The sequence below is a fragment of the Hydra vulgaris genome, chromosome 11, assembly GCF_038396675.1.
Source record: "Hydra vulgaris chromosome 11, alternate assembly HydraT2T_AEP".
Classification (NCBI taxonomy): domain Eukaryota; kingdom Metazoa; phylum Cnidaria; class Hydrozoa; order Anthoathecata; family Hydridae; genus Hydra; species Hydra vulgaris.
The window spans coordinates 36995095-37015427 of record NC_088930.1 but is presented as its reverse complement, the minus strand read 5'-3'; the positions used below and the strand labels follow the sequence as shown (position 1 = coordinate 37015427).

The window sequence follows — 20333 nt, the reverse complement described above, 5'->3', positions numbered from 1 at the left end:
ACGATTTTAAATAGTTTTTTTTAGTAAAATACCATAATATAATTGATCTAATTTTCTTTTCATGACATAAATCACGGAAAAATTAAAAGTTTTTATGTTGCATTTTCTGTGGCCTTTGATCTCAATCTGACAAAAAACTCTCAAAGTGGTACTCTTCATTGATTAAAAAGTGCGGGTAAACTTTAAACTTTTAATCAAATAAATATGCATTTGTAATATCGTATTTTTATGTTTTTTAAAAGATTGACGTGGTTACATTTTCTATAACTCAAATTGTAACCACGTGATAGACACGTATTTTATGTTTAAATGTTGCTTTGTAAAAGTAAATTTTGAAGTTTTTATGTTTCCAAATAATATATAGTTTGTGCTTGCTTTTTTAAGTTATGTAATAGCGTATTGGCTCAGTGGTTCTTAAAAATTTTTTTGTGCAAGTTCACTCTTTCTAATAGGTAAAAAATGTTTTAAAAATTTAAAAACAATGCCTAAAACAAATAAATATTTTCAACATTTAGTTTTTTTTTAGTTTTCTTTTCTTGTTTTATTGAAACTGTTTTCACTTCTGATGTTTATGATTATTATTTTATTAGCCTTTTATTTCGTCTTCAAAATTTTTGTTTCTACAACAACTCTACAATAATTCACTGACTTCTTTTTCTACTTCTTTTATGGTTTATGTTTTCTTTTTAAAACAACTTTTTAGATGAATGATTTTGGAATAATTTAAAATATGCGAGTTTAGTCTCTTTAATAGTTAATACATTGTCTCGTTATATTTATCAAGCTGTGATTAATTACAGATAAGTATAGAACTTCAGAAGAGATATCAACAATGGTAAAAACCTCATTTTTAATTTTTTTTTCGTTTTCTGTTGTACTGTTTGGTGGCGCTGCACTGGTTGCGGGTAAGTTTAAATCAAGTTTAACTATATATATATATATATATATATATATATATATATATATATATATATATATATATATATATATATATATATATATATATATATATATATATATATATATATATATATATATATACACTATATTAATCTATTATGTAAGCAAGTATTCTAAATATAATTTTTAAACCAGCTGATAATAGTTACCTAATACAAATATTAAAATTATACAACTCATAAAAATGTATTTTAACTATTCTGAATTACTGTGTATCCTCGTGATTTTTATTAATATTATGTTCAATCAAGATTTGATTTACTTTATAACATAATCAATCAAATTTGATCCACATTTATAGTTAAAATATTTTTTCTTTAACCTAACTTTATACATGGTCGGCATAATGTGTAATTAAACAACTTTTTACTAACTTGCATTTAGTGATGTAAATTTACCGGTAAATTTTGATTTCAAATTTCAAGGGAAAATTTTCCGGTAAATTTTATATCTGTAAGGGTAAATTTTCGTTTAAAAAAAAAGTTTTTTGAAAAAACTTCGAAAATATTTGGGGGATTTTCTCTTATTGAGTTACTTTCCTGACTACATCCTAACTGACGAGGATTACTTGCTGAGCGCTTAGGCGTTGCCAAATCAACTTGGGGTTGAAAACGGGGTGTGGAATCTAGCATTCAACAAACCAGCCATTTTTGAACCTACCTTCACATTAATGCTTTCTTTCAAAAAATGTTTCTCAATATTCTAATAAAAATAAAAAGTCTAATCATAATATAATGTTTGCTGTAGATGTCTAAAATGAAAGTTTATTTTAGACATTCACAGCAAAAAATATACTTTTTGCTGTAAATGTTTATAATTAACTTCCCTCATTTAAGAGCACTAATTGAAAATGTAGAGGCCCGCTAGATAATAAATATACAATTTTCGTCCTTATTTAACTTTGAGGTCCTGGCGTAAGAGTTTAGAATAAAGAAATAATCATTAAAATAACTAACAAAACATTCTTTGAAAGCATAACTTAACTACTACCTAATTCTTATATTGGCATTTTGTCCATTTTTTTCCTGCAAATTTTTTAATGATAATGTTGACATCAATGCTTTTCAAGATAGAAATTGATTTGATTGCTTTTGTGCTTGTGCTACGAAGCTTGTTTTTTTATTAACTTATTGATGTTTATTATTATAGCCAGCCCTTTGTTTCACAGTTAAAACAGTCTGTTTTATTTTTTTTACTATTTTTCTTTATCAAAAATATGATTTTGTAAAATATTTTTTATTATCTTATATATTTGCTACTAGCCAGACAAATTTTTTAGTTAAAACATTTACTTATAATGTACTTAATTCATGGATGTCGAGTGCTGTCGACTAAATCGACTAATATATTTTCTCAAGTCAAATAAAATTGACTATTACATTATTGAAATCGAGTAAGTTGACCAAAAGTCAATTTAGTCGAAACATGGGAATAAACTTTATTATTTTTTCAAAATAAATTGTATTGAAAATACTAAAGTAATTTGTATTCGCTTTCTATATGTTAATATCAAAATATTTAAATAATAATAGTGCAACACAATTTGGGAGCAGGAGCAATTAATTCGCAGACCCCTATGATTTAGGAGACGCCTTAAATACTTGCTAAATATCAAAAAGTCTTTACAATCATATTAAAAATATGATTGTACTGATGACATTTAGAACTTAGAGCTTCACAATTTGATTTTTCCCAAAGGCCCTAAGCCAACTTGGAACGGTACGAAAGTATTTTATGAAAATCAAAATCATAGAGTAAAAAAACAAATAATAAAAAAAAAAAAAATGAAATACATAACCGAGTGTTCAATTAGATATAAATATTACAAACATACAAAAATTAGATTTATAAACTTTAAATGAATAAACAAACAAAAAAAAAACAGTATGTAATATTTGTAGTAGTACATACTTTTGTTATTAAATAAACAAAAATTAAAGATTGAAAAAAATAAACCAAAAAAAAGTTATATTGACTTTCAGATCATTACTCGACTAAATCGACTTTTGGTTGATGAGAAGTAAACCCAAAGTCGATTAAATCGACTATTTTGTTTTTCAAAATTGACTAATTTTGATGTAGATTTTGAGAATAACTACTTTTGATAGAAAAAAGAAAATCTTCACATTTTTAAAGCCATCATAAAAGGTTCTGATGAACTTGTCTTTTTATCTAATAATTAAACTGATGCAGTTTTGAGTAGAGTAAAGGACCATGTCGCAAAAATAAAAGGACAAAAATATATATGTGTGTATGTATGTATGTATGTATGTATGTATGTATGTATGTATGTATGTATGTATGTATGTATGTATGTATGTATGTATGTATGTATGTATGTATGTATGTATGTATGTATGTATGTATGTATGTATGTATGTATGTATGTATGTATGTATGTATGTATGTATGTATGTATGTATGTATGTATGTATGTATGTATGTATGTATGTATGTATGTATGTATGTAAGTATGTATGTATGTATGTATGTATGTATGTGTGTATGTATGTATGTATGTATGTATGTATGTATGTATGTATGTATGTATGTATGTATGTATGTATGTATGTATGTATGTATGTATGTATGTATGTATGTATGTATGTATGTATGTATGTATGTTTGTATGTATGTATGTATGTATGTATGTATGTATGTATGTATGTATGTATGTATGTATGTATGTATGTATGTATGTATGTATGTATGTATGTATGTATGTATGTATGTATGTATGTATGTATGTATGTATGTATGTATGTATGTATGTATGTATGTATGTATGTTTGTATGTATGTATGTATGTATGTAAGCATGTATTTAATTCATAAATAAGAAATGTGCATATACATACATGTATAAAATATGTAAATGTAAGAATAACTTTGTCATTTCAAAATTGATCATTCAATATCACCAAAAATTATTTTTCAGAATATTGTGAAACAACAAAAAACTAATTTACTCTCAGTTGCGCATCAACAGAAATTGATTTTTTTTGTCCATTAGTACCAAAAACTTTTTAATTCGTCTAATATTTAAATTGGTGATATTTAAATTAGGTGATATGGTCTAATATTTAAATAGGTGATATTTTTCAATATATAGAATATGGAAAGAAATTAACGTAAAATTTTTATATTTGCGAATTTTTTTTTTTATATTGTGCGTTTTTTGCAAATGGGTTTCTTATTTAAAATCGTAACAAACAAAATTGTTAAAATAAAACCAAACCGTTAAAAAGATAACATTAATAAGCATGTAACAATACAAAAAAGTTAACAAAAAACTTACTCATTCAAATTTAGTAACAAACCCTCTCTTTACTATCCAACTATTGGCGAACACTGGCTTTGTTTATTTCATGTTATTTTCTAACTTAATTAAAACGCATCGGCCATAACTGCTATTAGAGTTAAATCTATAGGACCTAAATGAGGTAATAATGTAAAAATCTTGAAGAGTGTCTATTTTGAATTTTAGTATGTGAATGCGTCATTAAGTTGTTTACAGAATAACGTTAATGCTTTGTTAAGTTAACTTTTAATTTTAATTTTAGAAAATTTAGAGAAGTTTTTAAACAGTCTTCTCTTAGAATTTTGGCCTGCGTTGATTTATCCACTTTTTTAAGTTGTAGAACGCAAGTTTCAATAATAGCAATATTGTCCAAATGAGGAAGTTTTTTTCATAGTTGAGCAAAATATTAATCTAGATTGTTGTGCTTAGTTGTTGCTTTATCCAGAGAAATTTTACTTACATTAAGTATAGCAGGTTTACCAGCTCAAATGGAAAAATATTTTTCAAATGTTTTTTTCGTTTTTTCCGCATTTAGTGATTTATTTTTTTTCTTTCATTTCCGTCGTTCTGTTAATTTTAATATAACCTTAAATTTTTAATTTGTTGGTTGTTCTATTACTTACCTTATTATCGTGCAACCTTTCTGTCTAAAGATATATGTCTAATGTATCAACTAATTTCTTACTTATAATCCGTCACGTGCTTAAATTAATAGTTTTTTTCTGTATCCTTCAATTATACCAGGCCAAACTCAATTATACCATGGCCAAATAGCAACTCGCGAGCCGCATACGGCTCTAATAAGGTCATTGCGGCTTTTTCATTAGTTTTATCGATTGACTAATAACAAAAACTTTTGAGAAAATATAGCCGTAAGATATATCGTTTGAAAAATGAATATAGCAAAAGGAGGTGTTAATGCTCTCCACAATAAAAATAAGAAAAGAAAAATTGAAGATGAGAACTAATTATTTCATGATGATTGGACAGAAAAATACGCATTTATTAAAAAAGAAAATGAACCTATGTGTTTCATTTGCAATACTGAACCTGCTCATAATAAGACATGTAATGTTAAACGTCACTATGAAACAAAACATATGTATTTTTCTGAAAAATACCCATTAAATTCATGTCATAGAAAAATAAAATCGAGTTGCTTAAAACAATATTTAAAAATCAACAAATGAACATTTCATCTTCCAGCAAAGAATCAAATATTACTATAGAAGCAAGTTTTATTATAGCACGGAATATTGCAAAAAGTAAACATCCTTACACCGATGAAGAGTTTGTAAAACAAAATCTTTTTGATATGATCTCAGTTTTAGATCATAATAATAGCAAAATTCAAAGGTTAATTTCAAATATTTCTGTTTCTCAACATACAACTGAAAGAAGAATATCTGAGATTAGTGTCGAAGTTGAACAGCATTTGTTAAATGAATTGTTAAATGAAAAATGGGAAGCTTTCCGTTTAGCATTGGATGAATCAACAGATATTCAAGATAAACCTCAAATAGCAGTATTTGTTAGGTATGTAACATCTGATGTACTAGTGAAAGAAGAGTTGCTAGATTTAGTAGAGCTAAAAGACACTTCGTTTAAATTTAACTTTAAAGGAAGTTTAAATTTAAATTTAACTTTAAAGGAATTTAAAGGAAGCCCTTGACACTTCTGGTGAAAGCCAATGCTCCTAAGAACAAGCTTGTTAGTGTTGCTACAGATGGTGCAACAGCAATGGTTGGAAGACACATTGGGCTTATGCGTATACTAAATAGTGATCCTACGTATCCAGAGGTTATCCCAGTTCATTGTGTGATTCATCAACAACATTAAGCAGCAAAACATTTAATTTTCCGATTGTTTTTAAATCAGCGCCGGATTAAAAAACAATTTTGTAAAGTGATTTTTTGCATTAGATTGTAAATTATAGTCAATCTAATGCAAAAAATCACAGACAGTTTAAAAATTTCATTAGTGAATTGGATCTTGCTGACAAACCAAGTGACTTGTCGTTTTACTGTGCTGTAAGGTGGCTTTCAAGTAGTGACGTTCTTTATAGGCTTGTAGAACTATTTAAACCAATTAAATGTTTTTTGCTTGAAAAGCAGAAGACATTTGAAATCTTTGACAATGTGAATTTTTTGCAAGATCTTTAATTTTTAACTGATGTAATGCAACTTTTACAAAATCTGAATTTGTCGCTTCAGGGAAAAGGAAAAAATATATCTGATCTTGCTCAGACTATATTTAGTTTTTAAAAAAAGTTGCTCTATTTCAGAAAGATTTTACCTTAAAAACTTTTAATCATTTTTCTCAAATGAAGATTATTCATATGAAATATGAAGAATGAAGAAGAATTATTCAAATGTAGAAGAAGATTCATAATCCTAATCCTATGATTCAGTGTGATGATCATAAGATTGAATCATACCAGGAAAAACTACAGAATTTATTCGAAGACTTTCAAAACAGGTTTAAAGATTTGTATGCTCTTAAATCATCATTAGCATTTTTAGTAAACCCTTTTTTAATTGATATTATTAGTGATGGTTGTCCAATACCAAAAAATATACTTGAAGAAACATCTCAATTTGAAATGGAATTACTAGATCTCCAAGAAGATCAAAGTCTTCATATGCTGTATAAAACACTAACTTTATTGAATTTTCGGAAAATGGTTCCTGAAGTTAAGTATCCTCAACTAAAAAGGATTAGTATAAAATTTGTTTCAATTTTTGGTTCAACATATACATGTGAATCTTTATTTTCGATTATGAAATTTGTTAAATCAAAGTATCATGCCAATCTAACTAGTGAGCATTTGTCATAGTTGCTTAGAATATCAACTAGAAGCTTGAAACCAGTTTTTAAAAAACTTACCAGTAGTGTTGAAAATCTTGGTGCCTAATAAATTTATAGTAAATTATGCAAGTTATTATACAAGAAGAATTTTCTAATGGTCTTTTACAAAAAATGATTGATGTTATAAAAAGAATTCTCTCTGTTATGTCTAATTTTTTGCTGAATGATGAAAAGATATTTTTCAATTGTAAAAATAAAAGTAATTTGAACTTAATTGAAGTTTATTAAAAAATTTTTTTAATTGTCTAGTCATTTATTTATTTGATGTTTTGCAGTTTTTAGTAACTTTTGTTATTAAGTGGTTATAAGCAAGTTTTATTCAAATAAAAGTAAGTTTAATTCAAATACATTAAAATAATTTTTTTTCTCAAAAAAACCTTTTTATCTTTTGATTTTTATATCTTGGTTACAATTATTTTTTATAAGAAAATTTATGGTTGTTGTAATTGTGTTAATTCAAAAAAAAATTATGGTTTGCAGATTTTTTTCTCAATTTTTTCTACACGTGGTTTTCTAGTGTGAATAAAAAGAAATCAGATTTTATGAAGCCAAGTTTACATTTAAAGAATAGCTTTCACTTTTTTTATTGTAAAAAAAACTTAATATTAAACATTGTGTACATTCTAAGTTTATTTATAAAAGTACAATTTCCATTTAAAAATCAAAATATTGATGTATAAAAAATCTAAATTTACATTCGCCAATTTTTTTTTTTTTAAAGATGAAGTTGGCATAGCAACATATTTATTGCGGCACTTCGGCGCACACGTCAGTATTTATATGCGGCTCTCGCGTCTAAAATTCTGGCCAGCGCTGAATTATCACTTTCGCTTTTTTTGTATGTAATGAAGTTTTAATTTAAAACAATTTTAAAGTTCTTATTCTTTATGCCCTTTTCAAATAACACAAATTGGTTTATTGCGTTAGTATTCATTATCTTTTATCTTAGTAACATTGGCATCGTTATAAATAAATATGTCTTAAAAGGCAGTAATATACCTTTAGAGATCACACTTTTGTTATATGATGTATAATAAGTTTGGCCATAATATGAAAATGAATAAGTGCTGGATTAAGATGGGGCTAGGAAGGACTATAGCCTCGGATAATGGAGATTTGGGCGCTCGGATTCAAAAAAAAAAAGTAAATACTTTTAAAAAGAAATTATGAAAATAAAACTTATATATAAAGATATATATATATATATATATATATATATATATTTATATATATATATATATATGTATATATATATATATATATATATATATATATATGTATATATATATATATATATATATATATATATATATATTTATATATGTATATATGTATATATATGTATGTATGTATATATATATATATATATATATATATATATATATATATATATATATATATATATATATATATATATATATATATATATAGGTACGTGAGTAAAAAATTTAAAATTGTTTGAATACTTCAATGTTATATATCATTAGAAAGAGGATTATTACAGTATTTTAAAGATGAAAAAATTATCAAAATCGAACAATTGGTTCAAAAGTTATGACGGTTTAAGTAGCGATTTTTCTACATATGGATTTGTTGAAGAAACTGTGGTCAAAATGAAGTTTTTCTTCACTTAAATTGTCATAACTTTGCTAATTCTTATCGAAATACAAATATCTTGGTGTCAAAAGATAGGTGTAAGAGTGGGTTACAACTTTATGTTGAACTCTAACCACCGGGTGTATCGGATGGACAGAGGGGGCACCAAACCACCACCTCGCCCATATAAAACTGAACACTTTTTCAGAAATTTTTTTTTTTTAAATACATAACCAACATAAATACACAAAAAAGTTGTTTTAAATTTATAGTAACCACCAAAATATACGAGAGGTGAATGTTAGCAATAGAGGTGGGTGTGGTGGCGATTGGTGTATCACACCCTAGGATCAAAAACAACTTGATTTTATAAATATTTATATCTTTACTATAATGAGTAAAATTAGTACACAATATAAAATCATGTTATACTATCTTATGTATAAAAGTGGTGTTTCTATTACGAAGGGGCGTATGCCCACCACCTGCTTATCCCCCCCCCCCCACCTCTCCACCCAACCTAAAAAAAAATAAATATTTTTTTCAAAATTTAAACAATAAATTTAAAAAATAAATTAAAAAATTGGAAATAAATTAAAAAATAAATTCATACCAGACAACCACCAAATATGGGAGGTTAATGTAAAACTCACAGTAGATATGTTGATGATGTTTTAGTACTATAATATCAAAAAATGTTTCAATTCTTGAAATATCTGATTGAATATTTAAAGTACAACAACAAAGAAGTAAAAAACATATTCCACTAGATTAAAAGATACATTAGTGGTGCATCCATGGTCATAAGAGAGTGGAGTATAAAGGAGGGCGTATCCAAATATGTCATAAGAAAGAGGCATTCTAATGCCCCTTCCACCTCTTACCAAAAATTATTATTTAATTGGATATATATTACAAAAAAAATTATACAACTACTAATGTGGGGCTATAAGTCAATTGGCTGTAAAAAACATGTCATCTTTCTAACCAAGTATAGCAAAAACCTATAATAAAGTCTTTCATGTGATTATTACATTAACAGAAGTAAGGACCATACAAAAATTGCAAATATTTTTTAATATAAACTCATGTGGCAAAGTTGATATATATAGCCTTACAAGTTGCAACAGATAAAGAAAAAAAAGCATAATAATAATAATAATAATAATAATAATAATAATAAATACTTAAATCAATTTTCAAAGAAAGAAAATATATGTCATTACAAACTGGAACAGATGAAATTTGTACTAAAATAAAGAAATAGGCATAATAAACTAAAATCAAATTCTTGTAATAATTTTCCAATTACAAGTTCACTTTATACACCTTACCAATTCGTTCAGATGACGATGGCACTAAAAAATAAATATAAAATACAGCCACGTCTTAAAATTATTTGGTTGTTAAAAAGTAAAAATATGTAAACCTTACCAGTATTAACAGAAGAAGATAAAACTAAAAAATAAAAATACATTACATTATCTTGCAATTATATATGTAAATTATTTGTCGGTACTGGAAAATATTTCTTATTTAAGATCTATAAATTCTTATTGAAAATATATGACATTACCAACTGGAACAGATGCAAGTGGCACTAAAATAAAAAATAAAATCTTGTATTTATTTTGTAATAACAATCATGTTAAAAGGTTTAGATTATACCTTACCAACTTGTTTCGATGATGATGGCACTAAAAAATAAAATATAAAATACTATAGCATAGACTTATATGATAAAAAAATGTTATATGAAAAGCTTTATATGAAAAAATTGAATAATATAGCACAACCTTAAAATAATTTAGAAATTAAAATCATATATGAAAATAAAAATATAAAAACCCTACCCATTATAACAGATGAAGTTGATACTAAAAAACAAAAAATGCAATACACAACATAACTGTTCAATTATTTAATAATTGAAACCATACTTAAAATTACTTGTAATTAGCAATATATATATATATCTATATATATATATATATATATATATATATATATATATATATATATATATATATATATATATATATATATATATATATATATATATATATATATATATATGTATATATATATACACATATATATATATATGTATGTATATATATATATATATATATATATATATATATATATATATATATATATATATATATATATATATATATATAAACCTTACCAACAGTAACAGATGAAGATGATACTAAAAAATAAAAAGACAATACACGAAACAACCTTACAATTATTTTATAATTAAAACTAAAATGCACTTGTTTCGAGTTATAATATCTATATAATGATGTATTAACAAGTATACACTTTAAAATATTAAAACCTACAAAACTTACATATTTGTTTGCCATATTCACCTAAATACCAATTTTAAATTAAAACATTTACTTGAAGTTTATATTTGTAATGATGTATCAATTAGTTATACGTTGAAAAATAAAGAAATCTATGAAACTTACGTATCTGCTGGCCGTACTCACCTAAATACCAATTTTAAATCAAAACGTTTATTCAAAGCTAACAAGGAATACTAACACAGCATACAAATACTTTTAAATGATATAGTAACTAAAACAATTTAAACTAAACTTACTGATTGTTTGTTCTAATTTTTCTACAGAAAAAAAAAGTGACTTAATAAAATGTAAGAATTAGGTATACAAAAATACAACTAACAACAATCTACATAGGCATAATAAAGAACTGTATTTGAAAACTAATAGTAAATGACTAAATACTAAATTAATTCATATAATAGGGTTATAACTGACTGATCCTCTCTAGAGCAAGTTCATCTAAACAAATTAAATTAACTTTATTTTTACAAAGTAATATAAAAATTTGCATATAGTAAGTCATTTGTATATATATATATATATATATATATATATATATATATATATATATATATATATATATATATATATATATATATATATATATATATATACATATATATATATATATATATATATATATATATATATATATATATATATATATATATATATATATATATATATATATAATAAAAATAACTACTGAGCTAGTGAAAAAAGAAAGTAACTAACTGATGATGTTGGCTGACGCCATTTCACAACTTAGAGCATCTAAAACAGCGAAAGAAATATTTAAGTTATACATAAAGGTTTAGATAGTGGCCAAATAATAATTTAAAAATAGTTTAATAAATTTATATAAAATAACTTATTTATTAGTTATAAATTATAATCTAAAAGCTTTCCTTGTTAAATAAAGACAACGTTCAAACTTCAAATTAGATATGATTCATAACTAATTTGATTCATATATAAATTATATTATGAATATGATACGAAATACTATGTGAAACCTTTATTTTCTTTCTCCATTTTGTTTCTAAATGAAATATAAAATTTAAGTCTTATTTTATTATTTACTAAAAATCCTTTTAATAAAACAATTTCGTTTAAATTTACATATTTTTAAATCATATTTTTACTATAAAGTATCTAGGTTTATAATATCAATTTATGAAATAAGTTAAATATTGCTAATAATATTAATAATATGAATGTTATATATAAAAAAAATGTATATATACAAATAATCAATGGACCCCTCTGTCTCCCGCGCTAACAACAGGGAAAATGTAAATTAGGTAACAAAAGTGCAGCAAGAAATAGGGTGACTGCTACATAATATTTTTCAACGAAATTTGGCAGGTGCATAGATAAATGAATAACTTAAAAATAAAAATTGAATAGATAAAATATAGACTATATCCTGGACATTAATTTCACCACAGAAGTACAACTAAAACTTTGACATCAATAAACTCGGTAATATATCAATTGAGTATAATTAAAACCAAATTAATAATAAGCTTCAACTATTCTTCTTTCTAAAAATACTCTATGTTGATAACGAATACTAAAAAGTTATTTCAGAAAGCCTTCCTCAAGCACGCTAACTTTGAAGAGACTGCGAAAATCGTGGCACAAAATTTTAGCACAAAATTCGGTTCCGTAAAACGCAATTGTCACGTACCTAATATATATATATATATATACATGCGCACATATGCATATACATAATAGCAATATTATTGATTGTTTACAGATGTTCCACAAATAGCCATAGCATGCGAAAGGGATGATCTTAAAATAGATTGCAAAGGCAAAGGAACAATTGAAATAATTGATGCAAACTATGGCAGGACAGTATCAGGTATTTGCCCTGGTGCCAACAACCTGAACACAAAATGTGATAACCAAAAAAAGTCACTTGAGGTCCTTTATAACAGCTGTTCATTCAAATCTTCTTGTACAGTTAAAGCTGCTAATAGTGTGTTTGGTGATCCGTGTGTTGGAACATACAAATATCTTGAAGTAAAATATACTTGTAAGTGAAACCAAGAGATTTTTTATTTTATTATTTGAAGGGAATTTCCGCTTCTTAACCATTTCTTAACCTAAAATATTAGAAAAGTTATTTTATTTCACACAACAAATTCTACTTTTATTTTAGCATCCGCATATCAGTTTTAGGGGCCCTAGGCAAAAAAAAAAGCCTGTGGCCCCATATTTAGAAGTAATATGTTAGTTTAAAAAAATGTAATCTTAGTTTAACGTAATTAAAAGTTTTATTTCAATTTTTTAAAATTATTGTTTAAAATCTACGTAATCATTTTTCTGTATTTTTCATTAACGAAATCTTCAATCAATGAATCTATATTAATTGACTTCATTTTGTCTGCGTTGCTTGATAATAATGCAAAATTGTTTTACTTTTTTTGTGACATGATTGATCGCAAAAAAACTTTTTGCTAATTTTAATTTTGAAAATGTCTTTTCTCCAGAGCAGTTGGATATCATAAAACATATGAAAATCCTAAAAATGATTTCAGTATTTAGAAATGAAGCCTCCATTTGTGTAGTCTCCCACCAGATGATTAACACATGTCTTCAGCTTATCTTTGTTGAATCTTGTGTCTATTAAAAATACAAATTTGTCATTCAATTCCTGATAGCATTGAGTTTTTTCTTTTAAATTCGTAATAAGATTATTGATAGTTTTTAAAAAAATGTTTGTCTTAAACTCTTCACGTGGACTTAGTTGAGGTTCTGTTTTGTAAATAATCTATGTCTGGTAGCAGTAATTTTGCATCTTGTTCTATTAAATCGAATGTGTTAGTTAATCCAAGAAGATAATCTCCAAGAGATGAATAAAGTTCAGCACATGTATCTAGAGTAAAAGTTGCACTTTGCAATGATTTGGAAACAGCGTTCATTTGTTGCAAAATTTGATCCCATATTACTGTTTGTAAAGCAAATTCAAAAGTTTCCATTTTTGATAGTAAATTTCCAGCCGCAGCTCTTGTTTCTGTTTCAAAACTTTCACACATTGATTTTGACCAATCCTTCCATTAATTTATTGTAGTTCTGGTGAATGGTTTTGAGCGCTCCACCGAATATTCGATTGTGATTTCAATGAACTACTTGCAAACTGTTCCAAAACACTCCACAACTTTGTAGAAGCAGAGAAAAAATTGTACAGTTCTTGAACAATACCAAAAAAATTAGTTCCCTCGATGCAGCAATCTACAGCAGCCTCTCTTACCAAGTTAATAGAATGACCTGAATATGGCATAAATTTTGCCAGCTTATTGAACTCCAAAATTCTAGTTTTCATTCCTTTATAATTTCCAGTCATACTGCTTGAGTTATCATAAGACTGGCTTCTGCAGTTGCTGATTTCCAAGTTCAATTTTACGTTTAAAAAGTCCACACTTGCATTTCCTAAATTTTACCCGCTGTGATTATCAATGTGAATGAAGTTGACAAATCTTTCAATAGGCTCATTAGAAATTTGATCAATGTACCTCAAGATCACACATAGTTGACCTTTGTGACTCACATCAGGTGTTGAATCAACTGATAATATATAATACTTAGATTTTAAAACATGGTCGCTGACTGATTGCAAAACTTTTCTTGCCATCAATAAGATTAATTCATCACATCGATCGCAATCTTGATACATTTTTTTAGAGGATTTAAAGTCATAATCTGCATTTTGACATTTTAATGGACCGTTCTCTATCCAAAATTGTATATCCTCAGCTAAAAGAGTTTCCCAAAGTCCTGGATCACTTTTCCTATTCAATGGCCAATTGATAGGGAAACATATCCTCTCCTTATTGAGTTCCGATTGTTCGTTTAAAGTTTGAGTTTCATTAATTGAGTCCTCTACAAAATCCGATATTTTTGCCTCTTTATTTATGCCACAATTTGCAAGATTATCTGAAGTTGGTGAATTACCATGACATTCTGCTCTTAATAAAAAACTATCAAGTTTTCGATGTTTCTTTATGTTTTCTTCTATTATTGCTTTTTTCTTTCTTTTTGTAGCTCCACTTTCATAGCTTCTTCCCATATCTGTTAAAAGATTCTGAAAATGAACACATTTAATTAATTTAATTGCTATCGTTTACGAGCACTGATTTTACTTATAGATAACATTCCACTACTTTTTATTATTAAAATTAAGTAAAATAGCCTACATAAATAAGCGAAAGTTTGTTAAAAATAAACAGGAAAACATTAAAAACGTTAAAATTTTATGATTACTTTTTCCCAGTGCTTATTTACTTTACTTAAAAGCGTCCAAAATATCGCTCAAAGTTTAATGCAATTTAAAATTTAAAACAATTACTTTCTTCAATGACTAAGATATTTTACTTAATAGCGTGCAAAATTTTTCTTAAAATAAACGCATTCATTTTATTTTAAATCGAATATTTTAAAACATTATGCACAAATAATAAAAAAACAAATTTATTAACTACCGTTTTTAATATCAATCTGGAAAATTAATCAGGATGTTTTGCAAATAAATAATGTTTATTACTATTGTAAACCTTAATTAATTAGAAAAACAACCCTAATTATAGTTATTTTTTTAGTTTGATAAGTTGAACCAAGTGATTCTAGAAAATAATATTTTAGAAGGTTCTTGGTTGAACTCTATATAAAAAAAAGGTAATGTTATTAAAAAAACGTCAAATGTTAGATAAAATCGTTAAGTTGATTGTTCGTTAAAGTTATTCATACTAATGAACAAAATGTTGCAAAATGCTTTTTGTTTAATTTTTATCTTAAAAAATATATATTTTTTTTAATCACGAAAATATTAAGAAAAATAAAAAAGTAAAATTTTTTTTACACAATAACTTTCTAATGAAAATTTATGCACTTTTCAAAAACTAAAATTTAATTTTAGCTTTTGAAAAGTGCATAAATTTTTTTAGTTGCAATTCGATTTTGGGGTCCCTTTAATTGTGGGGCCCCTAGGCCATGGCCTATTTGGCCTGCCTGTAAATCCGGCTCTCCACACACACACACACACACACACACACACACACACACACACACACACACACACACACACACACACACACACACACACACACACACTCACACTCACACACACACACACACAGATATATATATATATATATATATATATATATATATATATATATATATCAGTATATTTTTAGGTAAACCAAAATTTTTACGAGCTTGCGAAGGTAGCGATCTGAACATTGATTGCAATGGTGAAGGAACAATTGAAGTTGTTTCTGCAAACTATGGAAGAACATCTTCAGAATTTTGTCCTGGAGTACAAGACTCTAATATAAAATGTGATAACCAATTAGAATCATTTGACATTGTTCATAAAAGCTGTTCAAGTAAATCTTCATGCTCCGTTAAAGCTTCTAACTCGGTGTTCGGCGATCCATGCGTCGGGACTTATAAATATCTTGAAGTGCAATACACGTGTAAATAATTGATTTTTTAAAATACTTTTTTTTAAATCAGACAGACTTGGTTTTAATATACTTTTTTACAAAGGTTATTATAAAGTTTGAATTAAAAACACAAACTTAATTATAAAAATATAATCAGATCATTAAATTAGTTATTATTTATAATATGGAGAATATATGTTAATAAATGCTCTATATAGTTTTAATATTTTTTTTATGTATTATATTATTATATGGTATTATTAAATGTTATAGTACAATAATTGTTACATTAAACATTGTGTTAATCATAATAGGTAAACCATTTGTTACTCTTGCTTGCGAAGGGGACAATCTCAAAATTGACTGTAATGGACTAGGATTTATTGAAGTTGTATATGCTAACTACGGAAGAACTATGTCATGTATATGTCCTGGTTCTAATGATTCTAACACAGAATGTAATAACGAAAAGAGTTCTCTTGAAATTGTCCGCAATAGATGCTCTAATCAACCATCTTGTAATGTTAAAGCTTGCAACACAATATTTGGTGATCCATGCGTCGGAACGTATAAGTTTCTGGAAGTGCAACATATATGTAAACTAAGTTCTATTATTATGTTTAGTCATAATTACTCTCGGCGTTTTAACTAATAATTCTTGTTTTAACTTTACTATTTTTATTTCAACACTATATTCTATATTAACTGTATATTATGCATATTTAATCAAAAATAACAGTTTAAACAAATACAATCTTAAATGTTTACTTGAGAGTTTTTTTTTTTTAATAATAAATGACTGGTTTATTTAATTTTTGGAAAATATTTAGTCCACTATTGCTCTATACTTTCCTAAATTGATAAAATTTTAGGTAAACATCAATCACAAGTTGCACGAGCATGCGAAGGAAATGATCTAAATATGGATTGCAAAGATAAAGGAACTATTGAAGTAGTCAATGCAAACTATGGTAGAACAATGTCTGGTGTTTGTCCTGGTGCCAACGACATAAACACAAAATGTGATAACAAAAAAAAGTCACTCGATATTGTTCAAAGCAGCTGTTCAGCTAAGTCGTCATGTATTGTGAAAGCTGCCAACGCAGTGTTTGGTGATCCATGTTATGGAACATACAAATATCTTGAAGTAGAGTATAATTGTAAATATTTTTATTTTTTGCTTAACCCTTTCATATTTCAATAGTAATGAATTGTAACTAATATAATATGCTTTAATATTACTTTCAACTAAATTAAATTGGCTCAGTATTTAACATAAATTTTCTTTTGTATTTTGACAACTTGAAGGCAAACCACAGGTTGCAAGAGCATGTGAAGGCAATGACCTTATAATTGACTGTAACGGAAAAGGGACAGTTGAAGTGGTTTACGCAAACTATGGTAGAACATTAGCTGGTGTATGCCCTGGCATCAATGACATAAACACGAAATGTATTAATCCAGAAAAATCAATTGATGTTGTTCAGAACACTTGTTCAGCTAAGTCTTCTTGTATTATTAAAGCCAGCAATACTGTATTTGGTGATCCATGCGTAGGAACATATAAGTATCTCGAAGTACAATATAACTGTATGTAATAAAGTTTAGTGTTAATGATTTGTAACGAAGTTAGACTTTAGTCTAAAAAAGCTTCATATAAAATAAACATATTACAAAATATTTACATTAACAACAATTCTTTATAGGTAAACCGCAAACTGCGCGTGCGTGTGAAGGAAAGGATCTAAAAATAGACTGTGAAGGAAAAGGAGTGATAGATGTTATTAATGCAAACTACGGTAGAATTGTATCCGGTGTTTGTCCTGGTGCTAATGATATGAACACAAAATGTGAAAACCAAAAAAAATCACTAGAAGTTGTGTATAACAGTTGTTCATCAAAATCCACTTGTGTTGTTAAAGCTGAAAATGCTGTGTTCGGTGATCCATGTTATGGAACTTATAAATACCTCGATGTGCAGTTTACTTGTAAGATATATTTTGCATTCACTTATATGTGTTGTTTAATGAATCTTATATATATATATATATATATATATATATATATATATATATATATATATATATATATATATATATATATATATATATATATATACACACACATATATAGAAGGTATTATAAAGTTATTAGTGACTAACAGGTAGACCACAAGTTGCACGAGCATGCGAGGGAAAAGAACTTAGAATTGATTGCAATGAAGATGAAACAATTGAAGTTATTAATGCAAACTATGGTCGAAATTTGGTAGGTATATGTCCAGGTGCTAACGATATGAACACAAAATGTAATCATCATAAAAAGTCTTATGATGTTGTTCAGAGCAGCTGTTCGACTAAATCTTCATGTACTGTCAAAGCTGAAAATGCAGTGTTTGGTGATCCATGTGTAGGAACGTATAAGTATCTTGAAGTACAGTATAATTGTAAGTTATTGCATTTGTCATTGTAAAAGTCATTTCATCATAACATTGAAGTTTTATCAAATTTATCTTATAAGATGCAAAGCATAAATTAATTTTTTTCAACAAGTTATTTAAAATTCCATGTTGTTATTTAAAGTGAAGTATTTTGGTGTTACAAAAAATTAATAAGATTGGAAAGGTGTAATCCGAAAGATCTAATGACGTCTTTTACCTTATTTAATGACGTCTTTTACCTTTTTTAATGAATGAATTTTACATTAATTAAATGACGTCTTTTACCTTATTTAATCAATGATGCTATTCTTTTTTCATAAATACTAATAAATTAAAAGATTGTTTATTTCTAAACAATTTTTGTAAAAGTGGTTTTAATATTATCGTTTTTATTATAGGTAAACCAAAACCACAAGTTGCGCGAGCATGCGAAGGAAACGATTTAAAAATTGATTGTAATGGAAAAGGAACAATTAATGTAGTGAATGCAAACTATGGTAGAACTCTGTCTGGTGTTTGTCCTGGGGCTAACGACTCCAATACAAAGTGTGATAACCAAATAAAATCAATTGAAATTGTTCAAAACAACTGTTCCTCAAAATCAAGTTGCATTGTTAAAGCTGCCAATTCATTGTTTGGCGATCCCTGCTATGGGACATACAAATATCTTGAAGTGCAATACACATGTAAATGATACAAATTTACTTAAATATCTATTACAAAATACCAAATTAAAACACTACATAAATTAAAGTCAGCATTTATTTTTTTTTAATTCGAAAAAGAGTTTTATTTTGTAAAAAATTATTTATAAAGAATATTTCACTAATACTCCGTTCATACTGACGATAAAACACGTTTTATTTTCAAAATTGTGTTAGATTGTTATTGTAAAAACCGTATAAAACAACAACAAAATAATACTGCAAGGTTGTTTTGTCAATATAAAAGCTTGTTTTAATATAAAACAACATCGGCATGATGTTTTACTGCTGTTTAAAGTTTATAACACTAAAACTATATAACATATTAAATAAAGCGTCTTCTATCATCAGTATGAACGAGGTATAAAAAATTTATTATTAAACAGATTTTATTTCATGTTTTAATGGAAAATATGAGTTTAGGCGTTCGTTCAATTTTGTTACTCAATTATAAGAAGGGGTTTTAGATTTGCCAAAGTAAGACACAAGTGGGAAAGTTGAAAAAACACTTTAGAGAACTTGTTGTTTGGTGGACCAAGTAACTTTTAAATATCATTTGATTTTGACAGAATAAATGTCAAAAAATTGATTTGACTAATGCGTTAAAATAAAAACCGAAAATCCTGGCCCATAATTTATTTCATGT

At 26.3% G+C, this 20333-nt stretch overlaps 1 protein-coding gene and 1 long non-coding RNA gene across 5 annotated transcripts; one reads left to right on the top strand and one right to left on the bottom strand.

The window, feature by feature from the left end:
- Positions 1 to 751: 751 nt before the first annotated feature.
- LOC100205717 (uncharacterized) lies at positions 752 to 20070 on the top strand. Of its 2 annotated transcripts, XM_065810960.1 has the most exons (9): positions 752 to 905; positions 12850 to 13131; positions 16292 to 16573; positions 16858 to 17139; positions 17416 to 17703; positions 17852 to 18133; positions 18250 to 18531; positions 18708 to 18989; positions 19382 to 20070. In XM_065810960.1, the coding sequence occupies exons 1-9, from the start codon at positions 833 to 835 to the stop codon at positions 19675 to 19677; spliced, it is 2349 nt and encodes a 782-aa protein (XP_065667032.1). In that variant the 5' UTR covers positions 752 to 832; the 3' UTR covers positions 19678 to 20070. The 2 variants fall into 2 exon arrangements, with proteins under 2 accessions (XP_065667032.1, XP_065667033.1); XM_065810961.1 differs by lacking the exon at positions 12850 to 13131 and having other exon boundaries at positions 766 to 905.
- Positions 9245 to 12789, bottom strand: LOC136087623 (uncharacterized). Of its 3 annotated transcripts, none has more exons than XR_010641941.1 (5): positions 11820 to 12789; positions 11085 to 11228; positions 10916 to 10939; positions 10578 to 10601; positions 9245 to 10421 (listed from the first exon to the last, which is right to left on the bottom strand). It is a non-coding gene; the product is annotated as an uncharacterized LOC136087623 (long non-coding RNA). The 3 variants fall into 3 exon arrangements; XR_010641940.1 differs by lacking the exon at positions 11820 to 12789 and having other exon boundaries at positions 9245 to 10324; positions 10398 to 10421; positions 11085 to 11562; XR_010641939.1 differs by lacking the exon at positions 11820 to 12789 and having other exon boundaries at positions 11085 to 11562.
- Positions 20071 to 20333: the final 263 nt, after the last annotated feature.

What these genes read in the sequence shown, in the direction of transcription:
- LOC100205717 (XM_065810960.1), top strand. Translation starts at nt 833, where the DNA reads ATGGTAAAAACCTCATTTTTAATTTTTTTTTCGTTTTCTGTTGTACTG. An exon ending in TCTCGAAGTACAATATAACT is followed by an intron (nt 18,134 to 18,249) that starts GTATGTAATAAA and finishes AATTCTTTATAG; the next exon opens with GTAAACCGCAAACTGCGCGT. An exon ending in TCTTGAAGTACAGTATAATT is followed by an intron (nt 18,990 to 19,381) that starts GTAAGTTATTGC and finishes TTTTTATTATAG; the next exon opens with GTAAACCAAAACCACAAGTT.